Here is a 27,661-nt window from a genome sequence, read left to right as displayed (position 1 = left end):
TCACAGAAATGTCACACTTCTTTAATCTTTTTTCCCCACAAAGTGGAGACAGAGCCAGGATAGCGATACTGGAAAATTCTGCCTCCCTCACAAATCCCCAGGTTAGCATCAGAAAACCTACACTTGAATCTGGCTGCCTAGCCTCACTGTGGGTAACTAAACAAATTGACCTCCCCAAGTCTTAGGGTGTCACCTAGGGAAGAGGGGAGGAACAGTGCCTACCTGGTGGGGTTGCTCTGGGGACTAAATTAGACGAAGCATAAAGTGTTCTCAGCTCAGTGCCTGGCAAGGTAAGGTATGAAACACCATGGATATCTTAGCCACCCCCTTCCAGGCAGGGGAGAAGATTTTTCATACCCTCCAACCAACAGCACAAAAGAACCTAGTACAAAGAGTTACAAATAAAAATCTCACTGAAAAAAAAACTTAGCTGAACTCTATAAACCTGACTTTACTTGAAAATCCCAGTGGTCTCAACGCTCGATAACGTTTGTCTGTTGTCTGTGGCGCCATTCCCTTGACACATTTACATGTGGAGGAGAAACCGTTTCAGCTCCTCAGGGAGGCTGAGTCCAGTGATCTTATGATGCTGCTGGATCCCAAAGCACTTCCGAATTCTAAGGCGGCATAACTGCATCAAAGAAGAGGGCCCTGGAGAAAGATGATAAGACAAGTCACACATGGGTTTCATTGATCCAAGACTTTTCCTTTCCTTCGTTGAAAGCATAAAAGATTTAACACTATTATCAAGAAATAATATGGTACTGCTTAAGACCATGTTCTGGGTTTAATAAGAGATATTTTAAGGCCATGGTCTCTCTTTTCTGGTATCTAACTGAAATCAGGCTGTTAGGTTTTGATTTAAAACAAAGAAATGTAAAGCTCGGTCTCACCAACGGAGGCTTATGGAAGCTAATTTTGAAATTACAAAGCTATGAAATCCCCGGCAATGACAAGAAAATCCATGTTTAATGGTTTTCTTGTCTTCACAGTTAAAAAAATAAGTCCATATTTCTGGATGCAAATACTCTAATTTTATAATTTAGCAATTTTAAGACATTCAAATATAAGGAGCTATCTGTGAAACCTAAGTGTGATCTGAAGTCATGTTTGTTTTTATATTCTGCATTTAGAACCACCCCAGTGCTTCAGCTCATAGTGGAAAATGAACTAGCACAAACCTTGCACAGATCCAGCCAAGAGTTTACATCCTAAGATAGCAATTCTCGATGGGGCAGGGGGTGGGAGGGGTGTATTTTGCTCCCTAGGGACCTTTGGTAATGTCTGGAGACACTTTTGTTTGTCACAACTTGGGGGGTGGGCTATTAGCATCTAGAGGGTGGACAACAGGGATGCTGCAGTGTGCAGAACAGGACTGCCCCCAACTGGCCCAAAATGTAAATAGTGCTGAGCTTGAGAAACTCTATCATAGGGTAAAAGGGTGGGAAATTGTTTCCCAGCCCCAACTCCTGCACTAAATTGTAACAAAAGTTCTCTTTTGATTATTAAAAACATTTTAAAAAGCAAACCTGTATACCCTAAAGAGGGGCTTCCCTGGTGGCACGGTGGTAAAGAATCTGTCTGCAATGCAGGAGACCTGGGTTCGATCCCTGGGTAGGGAAGATCCCCTGGAGAAGGGGATGGCAACCCACTCCAGTATTCTTGCCTGGAGAATTCCATGGACAGAAGAGCCTAGCGGGCTACAGTCTATGGGGTCGCAAAGAGTTGTACATGACTAAGCGACTAACACTTTCACTTTCAGGGCTTTCCTGGTAGCTCAGATGGTAAAGAATCCACCTGCAATGCAGGAGACCTGGGTTCGGTCCCTGGGTTGGGAAGATCCCCTGGAGGAGGGCATGGCAACCCACTCCAGTATTCTTGCCTGGAGAATCCCATGGACAGAGGAGCCTGGTGGGCTACAGTCCACGGGGTCGCAAAGAGTCGGACACGAGTGAGCAACTGAGCATGTATGCACACCCTCAGGAATTCCATAAAGCAGTAGCCCTCACGCCAGACTCTGCGGAGCTGGGGGGATGTTGGGCCCACCACGGAGATGTTGCTTCAACGGCCATCATCAGATGGGCTAAGCATCTGGGTTTTGTACAGGCATGCACCCCAGGTCATTGTATTGTGTGGCCAGGATTGAGAATGTAATTCAAAGGGTACAGTGGCCTGTGATTGTGATACCAAGCAGGACCCTGTGGGGCTCCTGGACTTTTACAAAAGCCTATCTGTGTCCCCATTTCTTGATTACAGGAAATAGGCTTCATTAAGCTTCTAAGACCTTCCCTGAGTTCCAATGAGTAGGTTCAAACAGATGCTAATTAGGGAAGGAGGGGATCCTGAGACAAGGGAGGAACAATAGTGCAGCCTAGGGCAGGGTCCTGGTCCGCCCCCCCCCCCCCAGGGATACACAGAACAATATGTTTGAGCTGTTTTACAGAGACTGAAACTCCCACCAGGTGGGAAAAGTTAACTGCGTGCTGCCCACAAGCACTAGACCCCAGACCTGATGGAACCAGAAGGCTGATGATGCCGACTTCCACTTACCTCACCACCAACCAATCAGAAGAATGTCCACAAGCTGACCACGCCCTCTTTGAACCATTCCTGTAAAACTCCTCACTACTCCCTCTAGGTGGGAACACAGTTTTGAGGGTAGTAGCCCACTGTGACCCCCTTTGCCTGGCAAACCAATAAAACTATTCTTTTCTGATTGAGCCAAAACTCTGTCTCCAAGATTCAATTCAGTGTGTTGGGCAGGGTACAAAAGCTGGATTAGACTTCAATTTCCTAGAGCATCACTGCAAGCTACAGGATAAACTGGGTTGCATACTTCTCAGGTGATGGAAAACAGGGAGAGGTGGAACTAGACACATATACAAGGAAAGAAAGAAAGGAAATATTTTCAATGAGGCCCTCACCACACATTCATAAGGTCACTGTTGGAATTTAGGGCACCTTCCAGATTATGTTCAGTGTACTCAAGGCATATATTAATGAAGGATTTCCCAGTTACTTAAAGCACTTATTAACAAACTGCAAAAAGCATAGTGTGGGGAAACTGAACTTAACCTCATCTCACTAAAGCGTGTTGAAGGACATGACTAATCACATGTGCTAGATACAATGTCAGGGACAAGTGCAAGAGGTACTGATAAATGAGTACAGAGAACAGGACATCAGAGTAAGCCTGGTAGAGACTTAGGCAAAGCAGGCCATTGGAGGAAACTCAGCATAACTACCAATGGAAACTGAATATCTGCTATTTACAAGTGGGATGGTGTATAACTAGAGCCTTCATTCCATATAAATAGAGCTGAAAACTCACTAGTGCTTTGTAGCCACTTGTTGGCACCTGCAAATATTCAGGGGGTATTGCTTTACTCCATAATGGAATCGACTAATTCTATATTTACTGATGGACATATTACTTTGGGGTTCCAGTTCTTTTTTCTCCTGCACCAACACTCATGATGCTTTAAGACCAAAGTGCATTCAAGGTGGCTCCTGTGGTGCTGGGGTGAGAGAGTCCCTATTAGTTGTCGTTGTGTGTCAGGAATAAACACTGCTTTAGATTCTTTGGCGAGGGAGGGGGTAGTCATATTCTTGAACCTCTTTCGAATGTGTGTGTGTCTACATATATGATTTAATGACTTTAGGGGGGCCTGAGGTACTTATACCTTTGTGGATCTCTTTCTCAATTGAAAAAAAAAGATATTTTACAGCTGGTAATTTTACAACTGGGTCCGTATAAGGATGAAAATAATCCAGGCTGAGTTATATTCATTTTTTTCCTTCTGATTTTAAAAGAAATTAAAACATTTCTGTGGACCCCTAAAAAGACAGTGTGCCCCACGTATTGTGCCATCTGTGCCTGCTGGAGAAATCTGCCCTGTCTAGATGTAATTTTTTAAAACCAAGAAATGTTCAAAACATGGGCAAAACTGCCCGGGGGTTACCCCACTGCTTCACATAAAGGGTTTTCTATTGTTTTGTTCCTTGTTTGCGGGGGGCCCAAGGCAGGCTATGACCCCCAAGTACCCTGGGGTGATGGGTGTAGGAGGAAGAAGGATTCAGGGGCCACTTTACAATTCTGCCCAGAACCCTAATTCTCAGCATATGGGGAGAAAATAACCACATGACATGATATCAGAATCCTCCTGGTTGGGAAGCCTGCTTCAAACTTCCACAACCTCTAAGACTCAATGAAGTCCATACTCTGGTCAGATAAATAGGTCCTCAGCTGGCTGCTCTCCACCTCCCAGGACAATTAAGACTCTAACACAACATTTTTAGCAACTATACCCCAGTAAAAATTAATTTTAAAAATAAAGTAAAAACTAAAAAATAGAATTTGTATTCACACACAAAAAAAGAATGCAAATGCAATCTGAAGGGTCTCTGCTCCTTACTCCCAGCCCACTCCCAACCCAGGAAAGTGCCTCCACCTCCTTGCACACTGCTCAACCCCAGTGTTTAGTTGTTTGGGTCAGAAGTGTCAGTTTTTATTTATGAAGGTATATGGGCTCAGTGTTGATTTAGTTATAACAGTAAATGTCTTCAGATTGCCATGGATCATGAAAGCAATACTGTGTAATGCTCAATGAGTTGCATTCTTACCCCCTATCCCAGAAGCCTAATGCCCAGTAGTTCGCATTAGGACATACTGGGGCTTGTATAACCTCAAAGAGGCTTCTGCCACATCACTCAAAAGCATGGCTTACAAATATCATATGACATCACTTATACGTGGAATCTAAAATAAGACACAATGAGCTTAACTACAAAACAGAAACAGACTCACAGACATAGAGAACAGACTTGTGTTTTCAAGGGGAAGAAGCTTGGGAGGGGCTAGACTGGGAGTTTAGGGTTAGCAGACGCTAACTATTATACATAGGATGGACAAACAACAAGGTCCTACTGTAGAGCACAGGGAACTACATTCAGTGTCCTGTGATAAATCACAATGGAAAAGCATATGAAAAGGAACAAATATATATGTATAACTGAGTCACTTTGCTATACAGCAGAAATAAACAACACTGTAAACCAAATATATTTCAATAAAATAAATTTTAAAAAATTAAGCATGTCTTAATTTTTAACAATTTAAAACAATATCTTAATTCTTTGAGAGCTGGCATACCCCTGAATATTAGATCATCCAAACCAGCCTCTCTCCAACATGCCAAACAGCAGGATGGTTGTTTATTATGCAGCCAATACTGTACCTTTAATACTAAATTATCTCAGCTCCCCACATTTGGGGAAGGGAGAGTATGATCTGTTTAATAGAATGCAAAGTCAGAACTTGGTTAAGTACCTGCCTCCTGCTAGAGCCCATGAGAGTCTATACAGATTAGGGCTTAGATTCAGGCAAAGGAGAAGCACCTTCTCTCTGCAAGAGCTGCCTCAGGGGGCTCTCTGGAGGCACCAGTTCCAAGGGTCGTTTGCCTTCAGCATTCCTGGCCTGGGTGTCTGCTCCAAAGTCCAGGAGCAGGCTGACCAGCTCCCCACTGGATGCCCTGGCCACTGCATGAAGAGGGGAGTCCAGCCCCCGGCCCTGGTTCACATTCACTCCTAAACAGTCAGGAGAACAACAGAGTCAGTCAAGCAGCAGAGTGCAAGCACCCCCTTCTAAAAGTGCTGTGCCTCCACAGTGGGCATGGCAGTTCTCCAAGTCATCAGGAGATGACTTGATTCCATTTAATAATGTGGGGAAAAGGCCACTTGACAATATGACTAAAGGTATGACATGAGCCATATGGCAGATGAGGTTGAAAAACCTCACCTTTGAGCATCATACAGAGCTGTGATGGATTAAGGAAAAACACTGGCAGTGTGAAAGCTGCGCATTCACTATTACTAGAGCCCAAATATTAGCCGGCACAGACCGGAAGTGAGGCTAGATGGCAAAATCTCATCTATGGCAATTTGCCACACTCACACGCCCAGAAACTGTGATGAAGCTTAAACTGGAGACTTGAGACCATGTGAACTGGTCTGTGAAGAGCTACCCATTATGACGACATTGCCTAGACTGGGGTGGCCAATCCTAAGATCACAGGGCAGGTGGCAAAGTCATCCTCTTTGGGGGTCAGGTGGATTCCTAGGACCATCCCCACCCAATTCTATCCCTACACTCTCAACAGAGCCTTAGCCCAGCCTAGACACTGGCTCCCACTGGGATGTGTGGGGACATACAGCTTTGCCTGAGCTGCTGTCTCTCTAGAAAAATGGGAATCTATGTCCAGTCAACAAATGTTAACTGAATTGTTCTTGTATTGTTCTTAGCTTTTTGAGGGATGCCAAACCTGACCCTTTCCTGACTAGGAGCTTAAAAGCCATCTAAAACAAGAGAAGAGAGAGAGAGAAGGCGAGAGAAAACCAACCTTCTCCTGGTTCGTGGTAATGGCTGCCAATTGAGTAGAAGGCAATGAGAACAATAAACCTTCAGCAGAGGGAAAGATTACCTGATTTTTAAAGATAACCAAGACTCAAATAACTTAAAACGTGAAAAAGGGGTATTCCAAGTGTTGAAGGGGTTGGACAATAGCAGGAAGGTGAAAAAGAATGGTGGGACATGGGCCTTTTAAAAAATACAACATCTACAATGGACTAAAACTGAGGCCAGTTTATTTCCATATCAAAGAGAACTGCTGAAGGTGGCCTAAAATTCAAAGGCCCAGTCCTAACCCAGCAGCTGTGGGAGTTATGCAGAAACTAGTGATATCAATGGCCAGAGGGAGGGAGGCAGAGGAAAGGGAGGAGAAACTAATAATCACTGAGGACCATCCTGGGAGTAGGGACATCATCGTCATCATGATTCTTATTACAAGTAAGAGAACTCAAATTGAAACAGTATCAAATAATTCCCCAGGGGAACACAGTCAACATGAACTCTGATCTTGTCCAACCCACTGCCCACAGTTTTTCCTCTGCTACAACAGCAAGAGCTTTCAAATACCTTGAATGTACTTTTCATTTACTCTCCTTGTTCTGTTGTGCTTTTGGTTTTACCTGACTCCAGAAGTTTCCTGGCGCAGGCCACCTGCAGGTTTTCACAAGCCAAATATAATGGTGTGCCCAGGTGGCAGATGTTTTGGTCAATGTCGGCCCCGTGAGCCACAAGAGACTCAATGCACTCCACGTGGCCTGCAGTCCAAAGTGGAAGAAGACAGTTACAGCACTAATTCTCACAGCTACGGAAATACCACCTTGCCCATATTCTGTGTGTTGAAAATTTCCAATGACTTAACTAGGGACCAAAAGCTATGTTCTTTACTTAGAATAGCAAATGGTCTACAACACCATCACTAGTTAACGGGGTGTTCCATAAGACACCATCTGGAGCTCTGGGTGGAACTCCACTTGAGTTTATTAGCCACGGTAGGCAACCAGCAACCATCCACCTTTTTTAGTTGTTTGGCTTTGTAATCTGAGTTCAGAAATCGAAGTGAGAGTTGGGAAGAGGTGTGGAAGAGGGACAAGGTGGGCCTGAAGAAGACAGCACAGAGAGTGGGCCATGGAGCAGGGAAGGAAACTTACAACCTCACCAAAAGCAGGCCCTGGGAGAAACAGCCCACAGTGGGCACGGGAGAGGCTTAGGAGATGGTGCCAAATCCAACATGAGTGGGGCCCTGTGTGGCCAACTAGGTTGGGTGAAAGCAGAAATCATTCTTCCTTGGTCTAGAATGTCATACTGAAATACTGCTCCTTTGCATTTATCTTGTTACACCATTTTAGTTCTGTGTGGATCCCAGGATCCCACATGGAAAACGAGTGCTTTGTATACCTCCTTTTCCCTCTTCAATTGTAAGATGTCCCTTGAAGGAGTGGGTGGAAAACTTCAATTCTCAACAGATTTACCTCTCTTAGCAGCTTCGTGGATGGGGGATGCCAGGTCACTCGCAGGGTAGGGACTGGCTCCATATTGCAGAAGCAAATTCACACACTCATGGCTGCCGCTGACACAAGCATTAAACAAGGGAGTGTGCCAGTCTACAGTGACACCATTCACCTGCAAGGAAAAACTCCAAGGTGAAGGCAGGCAGTGAAGTACCCTGGATTCTATCGTAAGCGCCACCATTTTCAAGCTGTTTTTTCGCTTATCAGAGCCTTAAATTCCACAGCTACAAGATGGAGACAGAAAAGAACAAATGCCACAAAGCTGTTGTGAAAAACTGAATGAAGTATGGGCTGTCGGGCCCCAAGAATGTTTCTGAATATTTTGTCTCCTCCATGCCCTCCTCCAGGAACATGAACTTGGACACTAGTTAGGATAAATTGAACAGGTCACAAACTACTCACCTTATTTTAAACACTCTATCCTAGACCCATCCCACACCAATCCAATTTCCGCACAGCAGTTAGAGCAACCTCTTAAAATTGTGAATATATATATATATTCTTAACTTTAAGATGCCCCAGGTGCAAACCTGAAGGAGACACTCACTCCCAGGATCACAAAAGTGCAGCACAACCTGAGAGGGGGCAGCTCCCTCACGTTTGCACCCTCAGGCTCCTCTTTTGCCTCTGCTTAGTCCTGGCCCTGTTTCCAAGTTCGGGGTAAGTTTTCTTAGCCTGAGGATATACTTATAAACCTGTGGATATACTTATCATGGCTCTCGGCTGCCCTCAGGACAAAGTCCATTTTCTTGGCATGGACAGCAAGCTTGTTTTGTTCTGACCCCTGTCCCCTGCTCTACCCTGCTGCTATAAGGAATGATTTGAAATCACACAAAATGCCCCCACTTTCACTTCAAGGCTTTTGCGTTTGTTGTTCCCAGTGGGTAGGAAGCTCATCATTTTCCCCAACCCACCAATGAGCTGAGTGACTCCAACAGGTCCTATAGATTTCAACTGTGATGTCACTTCCTGCAGGAAGCATCTTTTCACTCCCTCTCTCCATCAGAAATAAACAGGTTAGGAACATTTTTACATGTTGCCAACAATCCTCTTACTATTAATACTTATTATATTTTGGTAGCATGTGGTAGCAAAAAATGGCCACAGACTCTGGGCCCAGGATGCACATTCCTTTGTAATGTGGCTCTGCGACTCCTCCCATCACAAGACAGAGACTATTTTTTCAATCCTGGAATCTGGGCTTGCCCACATGAATCACTTTTTGGTCAATGGGACAGTTAACAAGCGTGATGCAAGCAAAGAGCTCACCCTTTTTGCTGCTCTCGGAATCCCTGCTACAATGTGAACAGTCCCGGGCTGCCTGCTAAAGGATGAGAGACCACAGGGAGATTTTCCTTCTCCCCAGACCTCCCAGCGGCCCCAGCCACAGTCACCATGAAGCAGTCTGCTACAGCCCACCTCTCGGCTAACCCCAGATGCCTCCGTGAGCCCAGCTGAGGCTAGCCAAAGCAGGCCAGGCCAGAAGAGCTGTCCAGACAACACAAGGAACTGTGAGATAAAGAAATGGCTACTGTCTGAAGTCATTAAGTCAGGTGGTTTGTTACACAGCAGAAACTGATGGATAAAAACAGTGTATTGTAATTGCCTGCTGTGGCTGAGATATTATGCATTCACCAAACTCATTCCCTCTCTCCTGGGCACACAGCCATACACTTTCCCACCTTCCTGGCAGTTAGGCACGGCCTGAACTCTGGCCAATGGGATGTGAGCAAAAGTGACATATGTCACTGCCAAGACTGGCCTTTGAAAAGTCTCCATTCACAATCCTCCATGTCTTTTCCTCTTCCACACATGGGAGCCACTTGTTGAAGGCAGAGGAGCAACAGGATGAGAGGGGCCTGTGTCCTTGAATCACCCTTGGAGAACAGCCACCCAACCGGCAATACCCACATAGGAGTCTAAGCTGAACAAGAAATAAACTTTTATTCTATGAGGCTACTGAGATTTCAGGGTTTATCTACTGAAGCATTTAGTGTTACATGCAGCCATTTACCTGTTTATCTGGTTATCTCCTCATTTAGTTTAGAAGTTCCTGAAAATCTTTATTTAGAGTTAGGCACATAATAAATGTTCAGTACAGACTGGTTGAGAAAAGATGAGCAATCTATATAGAATCATCTGATCAGGTTTTCCCATCACTTTTGAGCAAGAAGGGACTTAGTTAATGGAAGAAATACTGGTCCCTACTTTCAAATTCAATGATTTTGTAACTTCCTTCTCTGTAATCTCATTATGTCACCCTGATTCCCATTCTCCAAATAACCACATGCCTTACCCCTCTCAATCCTCCCAATCCCACAAAATATGCTACATAACTTTTTTTGCTATTTTCCCCATTACTTTTCATATATATACTCTAAAGCTCACAGGCTAAGTAGCTTGTCCAAATTTCCAATGTTAGTAAATGGTAGAGATGGTCTAGGACCATTATTCAGGTCTTACGGAGCCAAATGTTGTATATTTTTTAGAATATGTCACTACCTTCCAGCCATAGGAATGAAGGCAGAAATGTAACAGCTATTTATTAGTAGTGACAGCTAAAGAAAATGACATAGGCTCAGACCATGACTTTCTAGCTAAAAATGCAGTATTTCATCTACTGCTAAAGTAAATAAGCTTGATGGACATAATACTTTTTGGGGAAAAAAACCCTCTTCATATTTCAAATCAGGCTAATCAAAAATGCTGGAAAGTATTTAGAAGGGATAGAAATAGTCATTTTTCAGTAGCGGTGTCTAAGATGTGGTTTGAGCTCTACTCACCTGAGCTCCATGCCTCAATAACATGTTTGCACAGGAAGGATGACCTCCAAGACAGGCTTCATGGAGCGGAGACACACGATCTGCCGTGATGAGGTTCACCGGCCACCCCTGGAGGAGGGGAAATGGGCAGAGTAAGGAGTGCAATGTAACAGTTCTGTAGGGCTCAGCCATGAATCCACAATTCTTTTAAAAGTTAACCTTGCTCACCTATGTGTTCAGCCACTCAGTTGTGTCTAACTCTTTGTGACCCCGTGCACTGTAGCCCAACAGGCTTCTCTGTCCACGGAATTCTCCAGGCAAGAATACTGGAGTGGGTTGCCATTTCCTTCTCCAGAGGATCTTCCTGACCCAGGGATCAAACCTGCATCTCCTGCATTGACAGGACGGTTCTTTACACTGAGCCACCAGGGAAGCCGATATATATTCTCATGACTGCAGATTCATAAAAGAGTCCCTGACCCAGGTAAATTGTGTCTAGATTCCTGCCCCATAGACACTGTGAATACATGTCTGTTACATTAAGCCGCTAATTTGGAGGATAATATGTTACACAGCAAAACATGACTAAGACAGTCCAAAGCATTAAGTGAACCTCTACTGACAGAGAGGCAAAGGGACAATTACATTCTCACTCTAGTAGCCTAGAGCTAAAGAAGCGAGAAAGTGTCTAGAAAGGTTATGGGGTTCTTCAACCTCTTGCAAAGTGTGCTCTCCAGGAGATGGATCCTGAACCTAATCCAAGCAGAACATCAAAAGAACTCAAGGAGAGCCTCCACAGACCCCCTGATCTTGGAATATATAATCTATTCCTAACAGGAAGAAACCAGGTACAATAAAAGTTCTTTTCCTTAGCATATGTCAATTAACAGCATGGATAGTTTAATCAACATCTTGGTAATACTGGGTTAGATAAAACTTCATTTGGGTTTTTCCGTAAGATGTCACAGAAAAACCCAAATGAACTTTTTGGTCAACTCAATATATTATACCTTTTCTTCCCAGAATGCATGCAGGCTAAGTCGCTGCAGTCAAGTCCGACTCTGTGTGACCCTATGGACTGTAATCCAACAGGCTCCTCTGTCCATGGGATTCTCCAGGCAAGAATACTGGAGTAGATTGCCATGCTCTTCTTCAAGGGAATCTTCCCAACCCAGGGATCGAAGCCAGGTCCCCTGCATTGCAGGCAGATTCTTTACTGTCTGAGCCACTAGGGAAGCTCAGAATAAATAAATTTTTCTGGGATAAATTTGCCTAAAATCATTCCATTAAATTATCTCACTCACTGTCTTCCCTAACACATATTCTTCTACTTTTGTGGGCATTTTTGTCAGCCCCTAGTCATGCTGTCCTTTGGGCTGTTACCCTCTGACTGGCAAGCTCACACATTTTGATATATCCCATCATTCTGGATATATGCTTGAGTTCACAGGATCTCAAACCCAGAGATTTTTTTTTAAGGTGGGTCTAGGAAGGGGTTCTGGGAGACTCAAAATAATCTGCTTGTAAATGAGAAATTTGAAAATCCATTTCAGCACTTTGTCATACCAGCTCTGCTGTTTGCAGGGAGGGACAGGGCTGTTTCTTCCCTTCCTTCACAACCTCAAATCCCATTTGTATTCAACAAATGCTCACTGACACCCTGACTTGAGAAAAATTTGAATTGTAGCATTTATTCCCTTCACAAGCACTGCCCATGGACTTCATGGTGTAGCATCTTTTATCTTATTACTGCCATTATTATTTTATTACAGGCATTCCTCTCAAAGATCTGTTCTCAAATCCGTTCTTCCCCACTCTCAATGTTCTATGTTTGTCCAGGCTCTTCCCCCACACTGGTAGAATACACAGGAAATTCACAGCAAAATGTTAACTGCATTTTTCCCTGTGCTACAGATCATGAGATGAAAGAAGACTATTCTTTAAAGGAATTCTTTATTAAGAGTTCTTCTATTACAAATGTACTCCTATAGCCACTACTGCCATTTCAAAATCATTTAGGTGCTTATACATAAATCCAGGTAAATGAAAAAACAAAAAAGCAATTATTTACACTCCAAAAATGTTCACCACTCATTACATATTCACATTACAAAGAAGTTCCTTTAAATTAAGCTTCCCTGTGCAAACTGAGGTCTGTATTTACAGTTCATCACAGATATGCAATTTTGACTTTAAATGAACTGTGGCAGTTTGTCTGAAATACTGTCAAGTCTGAATCATATACTATTTAAGGTAATTTTTAACCCATTACTTCAGAGAGGATCCAGTCTACAGAGGGTTCTTAGTTAGAAAAAAAAATGGATTGAAGAGCTGACCTTTAATTTTTCTATCATCAACTGTCTGTCCCCTAATCTCAGCGTATAGTCAGAAGCTCTGATGATTCCATGGGGCTGTGCAATATCAGGGAAGCTACGGGTGACATAGTGCTTAGTACCTGTCAACTTTCTGTCCCAGCTCCAAATCATATGCCTACCCAGACTGAACCAACCGACCACAAGAAGGTTAGACTTTATTGTTTATCCTGTCCACAGTTATCGCTTCCTTCTCTACACTCAGCAGAAAGGAAGATCACAGACCTCCATCTCACGTTCATCCAAACACATCACTTCCTCCCTACTTTACCAAGGAGGTCAAAACCATTTGATGTGAGAGCTTCCTACATTACCCTCCTCTCCACCCCTAACATCTCTTAATATTTCTCCAGTCTTCTTTTCTCCCATTGCTCCTTTCTCTGTGGGAGAAATATATGAGCTCAGTCCAATAGCCCATGACCTCACCTGGTCCTCCCACCACCCCCATGACTTTCTTTCATCTACCTTCTCACATGCATTCCCCTGCTCTCTCCTCTTTAGGTACACTTTCTTTTTGCTTTCAAAGCTCCCAGCCCTCAGTCCTGACCCTCTGAGAAGCATCCATTCAATGCTCTTCATCCCTTCACTGGCCCCCCCCCTTTTTTCCCAAAAATAGTCTACCCCCATTATCTCTACTTTTATACCTTCTCTCATTTTCTACCAAGAGAATCCTGCTGATATGGCTTTTAAAGACCACCAGTGACTTTCAGAATCCAGTATGCCTTGTTCTGTTCCCCACCTCCTTCCACCTCTAAATTTGCAACATATTCATCCTGACCTCATGGAACCTGTGCCCTGGCTTCTAAAACAGAGTTCTACCTGAAATTATCTCCAGTCTCTGATTGCCTTTTTTTCTGTCTCTTTCACTAACTCTGTTCTTCTCCTCCTTACATCTCCTAATGTAGGCATTTCCTCAAGGATTTGCCCCCAAATCCTTTTCTTTTCTCTCAATACCCTCTATATATTACATATTGCTTTCAAATCTAAATCTCCAGCCCCAGTACATGTTCCTAATTCCCTGCTAAGACATAATCACCCAGAGACCCAGCTCATGACATAAATTTAGCCTTTGCCAACCAAACTCTCCTGAAAAGAGCTCCTTTTCTGCCAGACCTGATTCTCTGAATGGTACCACTATCTTCATTTCAAACCTAGGACTGAAATCTCAGAGAGAGGATAGCAGAATGATTCCCAAGTTCAAATGCTGGCACCATCACCTAATTAGCAGTGTGACCTTGGGCCAGCTACTTTTCTCTCAAAGCCTCAATTTCCATCTGTAAAATGGGGACAATTTCACCTACCCTACCAGGTTGGTTATGAAGACTTAAAAAATGATGTATGCAAAGTGTTTAGCATTCAGTAATTTCCAGGCAGTTAATAGATGAGATTTCTTTTAATTCTTTATCTTTGAGCCTTGAATCAGCTGCTACACCTTTACCAGCTGAGCTACAGGAGAAGCCCAAGAATACTGGAGTGGGTAGTTTATCCCTTCTCCAGCAGATCTTCCTGACCCAGGAATTGAATCGGGGTCTCCTGCATTGCAGGCAGATTCTTTACCAAATGAGCTATCAGGGAAGTCGGCTACATCCTTAGGTCTGATATTTCAGAATGCCCAGGATCTTTCCTAGTATCCACCCTGATAGTGACTTAATCCTTTAAAGACTGCATGGAGCAGCATAAAGAATTTTCACTCAAGAAACAAAAAAGTCAGTCCTCATCCAGTGCATGCAGTGGAACTTTATTGGGAAGGTTTATAGGGCTGTGCATTCAATCTTCAGGGGAGCTTTAAAAAAAAAGTCCTGATACCCAAGCTGCATCCCACAGCAACTGCAATACAACCAAAGGTAGCTGAATCCAGGCACTGGTATTTTTAAGATTTCCCATGCAACCCCAGCCCAAAGGGATGCTAATATGAACCATTAAATTAAGGTCACAGAGTGTCCAAGGTTGCCTTAATTGCTTTATGCTGGCCTAACAAATTGCTTTTTAAAAAATAAATTACTATTGAAGTGTAACAGATACAAAGAAAGGTTCATAAATCCTTAGTGTAAACCTCAGTGAATTATCACAAAGACAATCTAACTATATAACCACTATACAGGTAAAGGGAAAAAAGTTACCAGAAACCCACATACATCCTACCCAAATTACATCCACAAAGGCATTCAGAATAGTGGCTTCTAGCATCATAGTTTTCCTTGGTTTTGAATGCTTTATTAATTGAAGCATGAAGTATAGTATTTTTGTATGTGTGTTCAGCTACTTTGTTTAACATCTGTTTTTCAAACTCATTCATTCATGTATTTTCATTGGTGCATAGGGTTGTATATTAGAGTAATATACCAAAATATATTTATCCACTTACTTTCGATGGACACTTAGGTTGTTTTCAAGGGTTTTCTTTTTTTCTGTTATGAATAAGGCTGTTTCTTTAGCGGCTCAGACAGTAAAGAATTTGCCTGCAGTGCAGGAGACCTAGATTCAATTCCTGGGTCAGGAAGATCCCTTGGAGAAGGGAATGGCAACCCACTCCAGCATTCTTGCCAGGAAAATTCCATGGACAGAGGAGCCTGGCAGGCTACACACCATGGCATCGCAAAGAGTCAGACACAACTGAGCAACTAACACTTCCATTTTCACTTAGGTTGTTTTCAAGGGTATTTTTTTTTTTTTTTTGCTGTTAGGAATAAGGCTTCTATGAATATACCTATACATGTTTTTTGATGAATTCATGTATACATATCTGTTGCATATAAACCTAGAAATGAAAGTGTTTGGTTGTAGGGTATAGATATTTGTAGCTTTAGTAGATATTCCTTAATAGTTCCCAAATTGGTTTGCACAAATTTACACTCCCACCAACAATGTATGAGAGTTTCAGTTGCTCCACATTCTTCTGACACTTGGTATTATCTGTCTTTCCAAATTTAACCCTTCTAGTGGGAGGAGTGAGTAACATAATTTATTTGTAATTTGAATTACACATTTACTAATTTTACTAATAAGCACAATTTGATATATTTATTGAACACTTGGATATCTTTCTATAAATTGCCAGTCCAAGTTTCTTGCTCATTTTTTCTGTTGTCAGTCTTTTATGTATTTATTTTAGGCTAGGAATAAGAGTTCTTAGTCATAGATAGATAGATAGATATCTCAAATATTTTCTCATGTATGGCTTGTTTTATTGCTTTTACAATGCTGCCTTTGATGAACAAGTCCTTAACTTTAATGAAATCCAACCTATCAATGTTTTTGTTCCTTTCCACATACTATTTCTCTTTCATGTCAAATGCCTTCTTCCCTCTTTCTCTACTGGCAAAATGGCCTTTTAAAAAAATTCCTCAACATAGTGATTCTACAGGAGCTTAAAAAATACCAATGCATGAAGCCTGGCCTAGGCTAAATCAGAGTATCTAGAGTGAAAGCCAGTTGTCATGTTCTTTTTTAAATCTCACATTATTTTAATGTGAAGTCATGGTAAAGAATAATTAGTTACAGATTCAGTTTCTCCCTTCTTGGACCAAGTGAGAATTATTTTTTATAATTTTCTTTTCTCTTTGTTATAGACATTTGAATATTTGGCCTTATATCCCTTACTAAAGTTCGTTTGTTTAGTTTAGCAGCAGTTTTTTCCAGTAGTTTTTGATTATCTGAAGTGCTATGTAGATTGTAATAACAAAATGGGTACTCTTCATTTGTGAAGAGTAACTAGAGCAGGTACATAATGTCACCTCAGTTAATTCTCTCAAACTCATATATAAGGTAACGTAAAAGACTGAATTTTGGGTCTTAATTCTTCACCCTCCTCTAACAGTGTAATATAGTCACACCCTTGTCATGACCTCATAGTTGACAAAATGTACTTCCTTGATCCTTGACTTTGGACTTGGCCATCTGACTTGCTCTGACCAATGGGATGTTAGCAGATGTAACATAAGCAGATTAGAAGTTTTCTCTCGTGGTTGGGCTTGCCCTGCTATGCTACAGCCTTCTGCCACAGGGAGAAAATTCCTCAGGCAGCCACTGGTTAAACAAGGATGGGAAATGAGTGCAGGAGAGCTGTACCCAACCCACAGCTTGAAGCCAAGATCAGTGCAGATCAACTGATCCAAAGTCTTATTGGCAAGAAATAAATGTTTATTGTATTTTGCTACTGCATTTGGGCTTTTTTCTTACACAGCAAGACCTGGCTAATACTAGAGGTATTAGTCTGGAGGTAGGTATTGGAATGCTCAGGAGCTTCTCAGGTGGTGTAGTAGTAAAGAATCCACCTGCCAATGCAGGAGATGCAAGAGACATTGCTTTGATCTCTGGGTCAGGAAGATCCCCTGGAGAAGGAAATGGCAATGCACTCCAGTATTCTTGCCTGGAAACTTCCATAGACAGAGGAGCCTGGCAGGCTACAGTCCATGGGGTCACAAAGAGTTGGACACAACTGAGAGACTCAGCACGCACACGCACACACACACACACACACACACTGGAACACTTATTTTTTTGAAGGTAGAAACTGAGGTTCCAAGAAAATAATTTGCTTAAATAATGCAAAAGAGCTTAGATAAAGACATGATTCCAGCAGATATTCAATAAACATATTGAATATAAATGAATACAGTCCAATTTAGTAAGTTATATATAAAAGCTGCAATGATCATTTTTTACCCTATCAAATTAAGGCAAATGTTTCAGTTTATCTGAGAAGCAGCTTAACTTCATTTAGCTAGAGTTATGTGCTACTATCTATATTTCTATTTATAAGAGGCTGCTGCTACCATAAACAGCTTAAGATAGTGACTTAGAGTAGTCTGAAATTTATCTTTAAAAATTGTCTTCTTATAGGAGAATTTCTTAGTCTAGATAGGTCTGTGAAATTGGAATTTTTCAAAGCACATTTATTAATATTTCCAGAATTAACACCTGAAATTTATCATGTCCTTCAATTGTGAATCTAGACCACAAACCACAGTAGTAATAGGACATCACTGAGAGGAATCACAGATATTTTTAATTGCATTGATTATTGCAGATAATCAATAAAGCAGCTCAAAATATACATTCATCCTACTTAGAAAGTATGGTAATAATTAGAATTGCCACTAAATCTTCTTACTGAATGTGTTAATAAAGAAGTTCATATAGTACTATGTTACACATTTGTTTAGTAGGGTTCCTCTATACTGTGTTTTATGCATTTAAGACATTAGTCTGAGAAGGGGTCCTTAGATTTTGCCAGACTATCAAAGGGGTCCATGAAAGGGCCAAGAGCTCCTAACTTAAAAGGTCTATATTGTCTCTTCAGAGGACAAACACTATGGACAAAAATTTTATTGGAATTTTGAATGGTGATTGAAACTACTTTCTTAAAAGCACCTTTGCTTAAGTTTCAAATAATTTCAAACCACCAAAATTCCAATTAATGTGTACTTGAAAGTATCACATCGAAGGAGCAGAGAAACTAATATCAAACTGGCAGAGCCATTTTCACTGGAGCTTCAATAGAACTGAAATTTTCTTTGATATTTTAAGATGACATATTTTAAAAGACATTTTCAAGCATTTATTTTATGTGAAGGATCTTCAACTTCAGCACTACTGATACTGGGGGCTGGATAACTGTTTAATGGGGAGAGTCATCCTGTGCACTGTCAGATGTTTAATAACTTTCTTGGTCTCCAGCTACTAGATGCCAACATCACCCCAACCCCATTCCCACTCCTGCTCCCAGTTATGACAACCAAAAATGTCTTCAGCCAATGTCAAATGTCCCCATTTGGGGCAAAACTGCCCCGATTGAAAACCACTGCTTTACATGATAATTTTCCAGGATACAGTCTATGGAATAAAGTGACAGCGACTTGAATGCACTAATTTGCCCACTATTCATTCAATAGATACTACAGAATCTACTTTGTGCATAAAATTGTACTAAACTCTAGTATTATGCCAGCCTCCAAATAAAGGAGGACAGGATTCATCTCAACCTGCTAAACAGGAAATTTACATCCTAAGATCAGACTATGACTTCTTTTCCTCAGTGTGGTGAGCAGAAGAACTTGCCTAATATTCATCATTTTTTTCCCCCAAAAGTTACCTACCTGGTTGATGAGGCTCCTCAAAGAAAGCAGACGTCCATGAATGGCTGCTTCATGCACAGGAGACCAATCAGATACAATATCTGTATGGAAAGGGAGGAAGAGGTTAGTTACATCCTGCTATTGTGCTTTAGACCCAGAGGCTCATCCTTGCCCATCAATAAGAGCCTAACTGGTCTTACTGGAGGGAAACATTGGAGTCAAGCAACCAACCCCCTTCATCAGGACTTTAGCATTTCTCCCCTCTATGTATGTTTCTTGAATACAGCTTATTTGAAATGTCTAGCTAGCTAAAGCAATAACTACAGTCTGCTTTCAAACTGAAGACAAAGAGGTGGACTGGGATGACAGATTACTGTACTTCGATTTACACACTGGTTTCAAAGGCAAATGATCCATTTAGTTAAATGAGAGCTTCACTAATTAGCAGCATTAGTGCATTAAACTGTGTTTGCCAGCCTAGTTTCCTGCATGAAATACAAACTCTGGCACCTCAGCAAACAGTGCCATATACTAATAGTAGTAATCATGTCATTACATACGCCATTAGGCTTGGAATCAAATCTAAACAAAACCCTATCTATTTGGAGATTACCTCCTGTCCCAATATCAAGCACAAATCAGACTTCACTCTGACCTTGCAAGAGGGATGTGATTTACCCACAAAGGCAGTGCGCCAATGTGATTAAGAGAAATCTGTGAATTCAGACCCACTTGACTTCTCTGGAGCAGAACCTAGCTTCAGTTCTCTTCTCTGTAAAGTCAGGACAGCAATATACTTACCTATGGCTCAACTTCTATTAGCTACTATTATTATCCCACCCTAACACTAATTAGAGGGTATTGATTATACCCCACAGTCACTGCTATTTAAAATAGCAGGGACCTCCCTGCTGGTCCAGTGGTTATGACTTCACTTTCCCATGCATGGGGTACAGGTTCAGTCCCTGGTCGAGGAGCTAACATCCCACATGCCTCGTAGTCAAAAAATGAAAACATGAAAAACAGAAGCAATATTGTAAACAAATTCAATAAAGACTTTAAAAATGGTCCACATCAGAAAAAAAAATCTTTAAAAAAAATAGCAAATGTATTCTCTAACCATATACAAAGAATAAACTTTCTTAGGAAAGAAGTCTGTAAAATGCACCTCAACACAATAAATGTTTCCCCCTCTTGCTCATCGACTGGATGTGCCCTGAATTTGGCATAGACCTGAATTTTTCTCATCTCCAGCTGCATCTGGTTTTCAGAACAAAGGCAGGAAGTCAGAACATGAGGCAGCTAGTCTGCGCTTGCCGCAGCTCAGGCTCTGCCTGATTGAGTAAACACACTACAACACACCAACGAAGCAGGATGGTCTGATATCAGTCATGCTTCGTGACTGAACTGGTATCTCCTCAAAGTCCGAAGACCTGGAGAAGTAAGGCAGTTACTAAAGCCTGGCCAACGCCAGCACATCAAGGAGGCGGCTGGAACACTTTGGACTTAACATGTGTTGGCTGACATGGGCCTGCCACCTGGAGCTATCAGTGTCCTGGAAAATCTGTCCCAGTGAGCACATTACCATTCTTCCAGATGGATTGACGAGGCTCTTAATAGAGAAGAGCATGCTGAATGAGCCCACCTCCACACCGTCCATCCAAGGCTTCCCTTCTGGGCTCATCACCGTGCCCGAGGTACCTTCAGGGAAATGACTTTTCCTAACTTCTGAAAACTTATGCTCAATAGAAAATTAGAGTCCTTGCACCATTCTCTGAGGGTCCTAATGCTCTCAGGAGAAATACCACTGCTTCCAGGGCTTGGCGACTGCAGTGCAGACAGCAGATAGGGAAAGATGGATCCCCAAGTTAGAATTAAAAGGACAACTCATTCTACCTTCATTCAAAGGCAAAATACCACCCATACAAACTGTTGAGTGAAAAGAGCCACAAGTTGAGAAAGATTTCAAAAACCAGATGGATCACCATGTTTGTGAGGATTAAGCCATTTTTTTCCTTCCAAGTTCTCAGCTGCTAAGAAATATCACTGCCACACTCCTCAACCTTTCTTAAAACTACCTCAGATAATCAGAGTTGACAGCCAGACAGGTAATTTGGGTCCTAAACTCTAACTCTGTTTAGATTTCATAAAAGTGATGCAATTATTTTATCAAGTGTAGACCAAAATGGGCTTTACTTTGTTTGCATTCATCATGGAAGCAGACTTCTTTTACTTAGGGTAAATAAAGAATTATGTACTTGAAGAAGTACATAAAAAAAGAAAAATTAAAAAGTACATTAAAAAAAAAAGACTACCTGAGGTTTTGCACCCATGCATTAGGACATAGTATTATTGGGTTGGCCATAAACTTTGTTCTGGTTTTTCCATACGTCACAAAAAAACAAAACAAACTTTTTGGCCAACCCAATATTTACAAAGTGGAGACTATCTGTGTCTTCAAGAAGCACAGGGTATTGTCCAGCTTTAATGATTTATCACTCACATATACCCCTTTCAAATATACAATTCAGTGGTTTTCAGTAGATTTCAGAGTTGTACATCTATCATCACAATCAATTTTATAACATTTTCAGTATCCCAAAAAGAAACCCCTTGCCCATCAGCAATCACTTCCCTCATCTCCACCTCCCCCAACCCCTCGCAACCACTGATCTACTTTCTGTCTCTGTGGACTTGTTTTTTTTTTTGGGAGGGGGGGGACTTTCCACACAAATGGAATCATACAATCTGTGGTCCTTTGTGACTGGTTTATTTCACCAATTATAATGTTTCAAGGTCCATCCACATTGGAGTATGTATCAGCACTTCATCCTTTTTATGGCCAAATAATATTTGTATAGATAGATCAAAAAGTTCATAGACATTTGTCTTGTTTCCACTTCTTGGCTGTTATTAATAATTCTGCTCTAAACATTCATGTACCAATTTTTGAGTGGATATATGTTTTCTTTTTCTTTTTTTTTTTTTTTTGGATATATGTTTTCAATTCTCTTGGGTAGACACCCAGGAATGGAATTGCTAAATAATATGGTAATCCAGTGTTTAGCCTTTTGAGAAACTGCCAGACTACTTTCCAAAGCAGCTGCACTACACTATATTACCAGCAGCAGTACATGAGACTTCCCTTCATAAGTTAAAGTCCTTTCAGACTAGGATTTGGTGAATCTACCAGAGCATGCCAGTACTCCAGGCCGGAAGAAAACCTTAGGTTCTTGTATAGCCAAAGGTCACCTCAAACATATACAAAGACTTGAGCCTCAGCTGGTCTCTCAACACTTGATTATCTACAGAGTTAAAACTGTGAAAGGTTGACATTTTTCTAGCATTGAGAGCATGGACTTTATGTATAGTTCATTTAGCAAATGCTATAATTTGAAACATGGACTGGTCTAACACTCTCTTTAGCTCTTGAAAACACTGATGAGATATCCAGGAGATGTTTCCAGAGCCCACATCACAAGCAGGCAATGAGCTACAAGCTCAACACATAAGCAATTAAAGCCCAAAGCAGCTTTGCCCGCCTTCCTGCTGACAACTGGAAAAGAGTAGAATAAGCAGGAAAGGGGACTATTCCTGCCAGAACATGGATGCTGCTCACAGGAGGTGGCTATGGATGGAGGGAAAGCTCAAAGTCACATTCCCTTTTCCACTGACCCCTGGAAACTCAAGGGCTATTATATCTATACAACACACCATCCAAGTGCTCGGTACATATTAAGAATTTTTCCCCAGTACTTTATCAGCTAAGAACTGTCGGTTTTACTGTCAAGAAATAGAAGCCAAATGGGGTCACTGGCGATGCCACAGATTCACTAGTGTAGCTCGTGGTTGACATGAGGCAAGAGCTCTCCTCATGAAACAATGCCACAAGTCCTCCAATTAGTGCTATTCAACTTACCTTTCTTTTAAATTGAGTCTCCATCAAACCCTGCAGCACATTAGGAAAGCTGCCATTTCATCTTTATTGCCATTTCTGGAATGATTTTTTAAATTTCCATTATTCAGAAGAGATTGAAAATGTACTAATTAGTACATTCTGAAAAGAGCTATTATTCATGAAGCTCTGAAAGCCCACAATGAATGCTGGGAGTAGTATCCACTGTTCCTCCTGGGAAACATTTTGCAAGGGCAAGGCGGGGAAGAGAGGCTGCGTTGCTCAGAGACAGTGGGAGCACAAGCCCTCAGTCTTCTGGTGGTTATGGGGTAGGTTCAGTGATGAGTACCAACGCTGGAGAGGATCTGGGTGTTGTGTTTACAGTGACTGTGGACCTTGGTTAGATGGCAGGACAAATCAAAAGAGGAGAAAGAAACAGAGGCTCACGGTAGCAAAGAGACAAATACAAAGGCCCAACAAGGCAACTCTTGGGCACATCAGTCCTGTCTACTGCAATTCTTTCTCCCCGTTCCATCACCCTGCCTCTCCTGTCTGGGTCTCTATCTCCGGTTGCCTCCTCCATAGGGACCTCACCCCCACAACCCATCCTGTCTGATCAGGCAGGTTTCCCCCAGAAAAACTGCCCCTCTTGAGGTGGCCCAACAGCTAAAAATCCACCCTAAGAAAACGAGTCCTTCCTCACCTCTTCTAGCCTCTGGTGTTGGGTGTCCGTCTTTGCTGTTTCTTGGCTCTTCAGATGCATCTTTACAATCTCCACCTCTGTCGTCACAAGGCTTCATCCCTCCCTCTCTGCCTCCTCTGCTCTTCTTCCATGGACCAGTCATTGGATGCGGCGCCCTCCTGCTCCACTGTGACCGGGCCTTAACGGATTACACCTGCAATGACTGTTTCTAATCAGGTCACATCCTGAGGTCTGGGGGCTTAGGACTTTAGCTTATGTTTTTTGGGGGGACACAACGTGATCAATAACAAGGTATTTTCAGGGGGAAAAGAAAGACATTCTATTCCCACTCCTGGGACAGAAGAGTCAAGAATTCTATCTCTATAAATACTTTGTTGCCATCTGCATATCCTTTCCTCCCTTCCTCCAGAGGCGGCAGCCAAGAAAAGCCTGCCAGTGCAGGTGGGAGCAGCAGAGCTCCCCAAGGCCAACCACACCCCACTGACCTCCGCCCTGGTCCAGTGCCAGGGGATTCGCTTCACCTGAGTTGAGTTTCTCATCAGGGCCTGGAAACAACATTCTGAGTGTTTCACATTCCACACTTCACCAAGGTCAAGGCTTCCGAAGCATAAATAAATGCAATCCGGCTATCAGTGAAATTCTGCCCAAGGGGCAGGGCTGATGCACAGTAGGGAGAGCGAGCCTCCACTTGGGTAAGGGCTGGGAGAAAGTCTGGGAGGGCTTCATGAGGGCAGCGGCTTCAAAAGTGCAGTAGTCTGTGGGTCAGATGTAGAGGAGTTGGGTAAGCAGAGGGGTCCTGGCGCCCACCCTTGTGACTTCCGCTTCTTGGAAAACTCTCCCTTCAGTCCCTGTGAAATGACAGCATCTGAGTCTCTTCCTGCTTCTCTGTCCAATTTACTGGTTCTCCGTCCTCAAATGGAAGTCTGTCCCAGGGCTCCATCCTTGGCTCTCAGCCATCAGCTATCAGACAATGTCTCCTTCTCCAGGATTTCAGCCCAGCCCCTCTGCAGAACAGCCTGAGGCCTGATTCCCAACCTGAATTCATTGCCCAGCCTCTGTCCCGCACCTTCATGCTGAGCCCTGGGCATGGCCATTGGCACATTCCCGTTCAAACACAAGTCCTTCTCCTCCCTATCTCACTCTGATCCCCAAGCCGGCTCCCCTTCCCGACTTCTCTCTCATCTAGCCCTCTGAACTGACATTACCCTAGGCTTTGAAAACATTGCAGTTCTGGACACCTTCTCTCCTTTGTGCTGTGCTTAGTCGCTCCGTTGTGTCCTACTCTTTGCAAGCTCATGAACTGTAGCCCTCCAGGCTCCTCTGTCCATGGGATTCTCCAGGCCAGAATACTGGAATGGGTTGCCATGCCCTCCTTCAGGGGATCTTCCCAATTTGGGAATCGAACCCAGGTCTCCCGCATTGCAGGCGGATTCTTTACCATCTGAGCCACTAGGGAAGCCCAAGAATATTACAGTGGGCAGCCTATCCCTTCTCCAGGAGATCTTCCCAGCCCAGGAATCGAACCGGAGTCTCCTGCATGGCAGGTGGATTCTTTACCAGCTGAGTTAATCAAGCAACAGAGCTTGATTTCTCTTTCCTCTGAAAATACAAGCCATATTTTCCCTTTCTCTGTCATTTCTGAAGCTTGATCCAGATATCAGCTTCACGCAGTGGTTCTCAAGGTATTGTCCCCAAACAGCACCATCAGCATTACCTGGGAGCTTGTTATAAATACAGATTTCCAGGCCCCACCCCAGACCTAGTATCTGAGGTGGTGGAGCCCAGCCATCAGCATTTTAACAATCCATCCAGGTGATACTGATGTATACGAGTTTGAGAAGCAGTAGATTAGTACAGTAATTTCTCATAAATTCTCCACAGTCTATCCTGACTATGGCTACCACATTAATTTACTTACAGTCTTTATTATGGCCAAGCTTCCACTCCAGAACCGTTGATGGCTCCCAGCTCCCTGCCTCATGAAGGCTGAACTCTTCCACCTAGCTTCTGAAGCTTCATTTTCAGATTTCATCTCTCCACACTTGTTCTCATTAGACTCCTTAAGACACTGCAGTCCAGCTGTGACAGTGCTCTAAATATATAGTGCCTGCCCACCCACACCCACCCAGCCAGCTCCAACCAGGGTTGGATTAGGACCTTTATTTATTTATATTTTTGGCCACAGTAGCACAGCATGCAGGATCTTAGTTCCCTGACCAGGGATCGAACCTATGCCCCCTGCAGGGGAAGCGTGGAGTCCTAACCACTGAACTGCCAGGAAATTCCTGGATTAGGACCTTTAGAAACCCTGAACAGTGAAAAGTGGCTGGTGCCCCTCTCTTAGGTAGAAATGAAAATAAAATCATCATGCAGAAGTCAACCACATTACTGATTCTTCCCCATACTGATTGGTTTGCTGCTTTAAAAATATATTTATCAAATCCATTTTTTTAAGTTATTTATGGTGCTACTCTGCTTTCTACTGCTCCAAGTTCACACTCAGTATCTCTGATTAATCCAGGTCTGCCTTGGCAGATCCAAATCCTACTTGCTGTTGAGGACTCTGCTCCTTTTATGAGCCAAAGTGGATAAACAAACGACTAACCTGAGCAGTCCTGTCTGCTCCATGAGCCAGAGGGAAGACATTTTGTATTTCTTTGTGTGTGTGTGTTTTCCCCCTTCAGCACCTAAACAGCAGGAGAGTAGTAAGTCCTAGCTGATTTTAGGGTCCCTGCTTTTTGTCCCTTTGACCAGCAAGTGTTGTGGGCAGCCTCCCAGGGTGCTGAATATAACCATATAATCAGCCTCCTCTAATGTCTAGACCCATTTTTCAGAATCCTTTCAGTCAGCAGGTACCTGCTGAGTGCTCACAGGAAATGACAGTTTCCCAGAGGTATAGGACTCTATGCATTAACAAAGACACCACAAGACGGGAGAATCATACCTCTAAGACACTGCTCCAAAGGTTAAAAAAAAAAAAAAAAGGCTCCTTCTAAAGTGAATCAATCAGGGCTCAATTTTTGAACATCATTTATAAACCAAGCCCCACCCAAATGACACATACCTAAGACCTTTTAATAAATGTTTTAGCAGTGAAGATGTTCCTATTTAGAAATGACTTTCAAACCTCCAATGGAATATCAGTGATATATTTGACCCACAAAAAATAATTCTTTGCAGCTGACGTTTCTCCTGGGGAATAAACTGTGATCAGTGACTTGACATGGTCCACAGGACCCTGCAGAGAGAGGTGTACACATTTTGGAAAAACCATGTGAAGAACAGATACCAGCAAGTCATGGACATCTGTCCAGTAACTACCCCGTGGCCACGTTTCAGATGAAGCCACTGAAATCGCCCCACCCTCGTCTCTCTTCTCTCCTAAGCACTGTAACCGACCTCCCCAGCAGGCTGACAACACAGCCCCTAAACTCACCCCCCGTCAATGGGTTGGAAAGGAGTCTCATGTCCGGGGGCTTGCTGCCGTTTCTGCCCGGTGGTTCACCATCCATGGTGCTCTCCTGGGCTGGGCAAGCTCCACACTCCACTTCAGCTGTTCAGGAAAGTCCAAATTCCATGCTCCCCCGGCTCCTGGGAAATTCCAGGGCTGTGAGTGGCTGAGCGGCACCCTCCTGGTCAGATGGCAGAGAACAGGACAGGCAGGGTAATCTGAGTACTACCTGTGGTCAAACAGACACGCGCACACGGGGGCACACACACACACACACACACACACACACACACACACACACACACACACACACACACAGACGCACGCTCTACCTAACGGTCTGGAGGCTGCCCAAAGCCCACAGCAGCCCCCCAGCCTAAAGTCTGCAAAGTTGCTGATGTCACGTCCTTTCCAAAACTGAGACCAATCAGTGAGGAAGCCTTGAGGTTTATCAGGAAGGAAACTCACAGTCTGTAACTTTGGGAGA

The 27,661-nt window shown here is 42.9% G+C and overlaps 1 protein-coding gene across 7 annotated transcripts; it reads right to left on the bottom strand.

Moving 5' to 3' along the window:
- Positions 1–27,661, bottom strand: ASB9 (ankyrin repeat and SOCS box containing 9). Of its 7 annotated transcripts, none has more exons than XM_043897268.1 (8): positions 27,643–27,661; positions 27,160–27,355; positions 19,147–19,226; positions 10,698–10,805; positions 7,876–8,026; positions 7,027–7,161; positions 5,398–5,586; positions 1–651 (listed from the first exon to the last, which is right to left on the bottom strand). In XM_043897268.1, the coding sequence occupies exons 2-8, from the start codon at positions 27,233–27,235 to the stop codon at positions 527–529; spliced, it is 864 nt and encodes a 287-aa protein (XP_043753203.1). In that variant the 5' UTR covers positions 27,236–27,355; positions 27,643–27,661; the 3' UTR covers positions 1–526. The 7 variants fall into 7 exon arrangements, with proteins under 7 accessions (XP_043753203.1, XP_043753202.1, XP_043753200.1 ...); XM_043897267.1 differs by lacking the exon at positions 27,643–27,661 and adding an exon at positions 27,507–27,637; XM_043897265.1 differs by lacking the exon at positions 27,643–27,661 and adding an exon at positions 23,724–23,916 and having other exon boundaries at positions 27,160–27,492.

This window comes from Cervus elaphus, chromosome X, assembly GCF_910594005.1.
Source record: "Cervus elaphus chromosome X, mCerEla1.1, whole genome shotgun sequence".
NCBI lineage: Eukaryota > Metazoa > Chordata > Mammalia > Artiodactyla > Cervidae > Cervus > Cervus elaphus.
The sequence above is the reverse complement of the archived record's forward strand: the minus strand, read 5'-3'. Positions and strand labels throughout refer to the sequence as shown.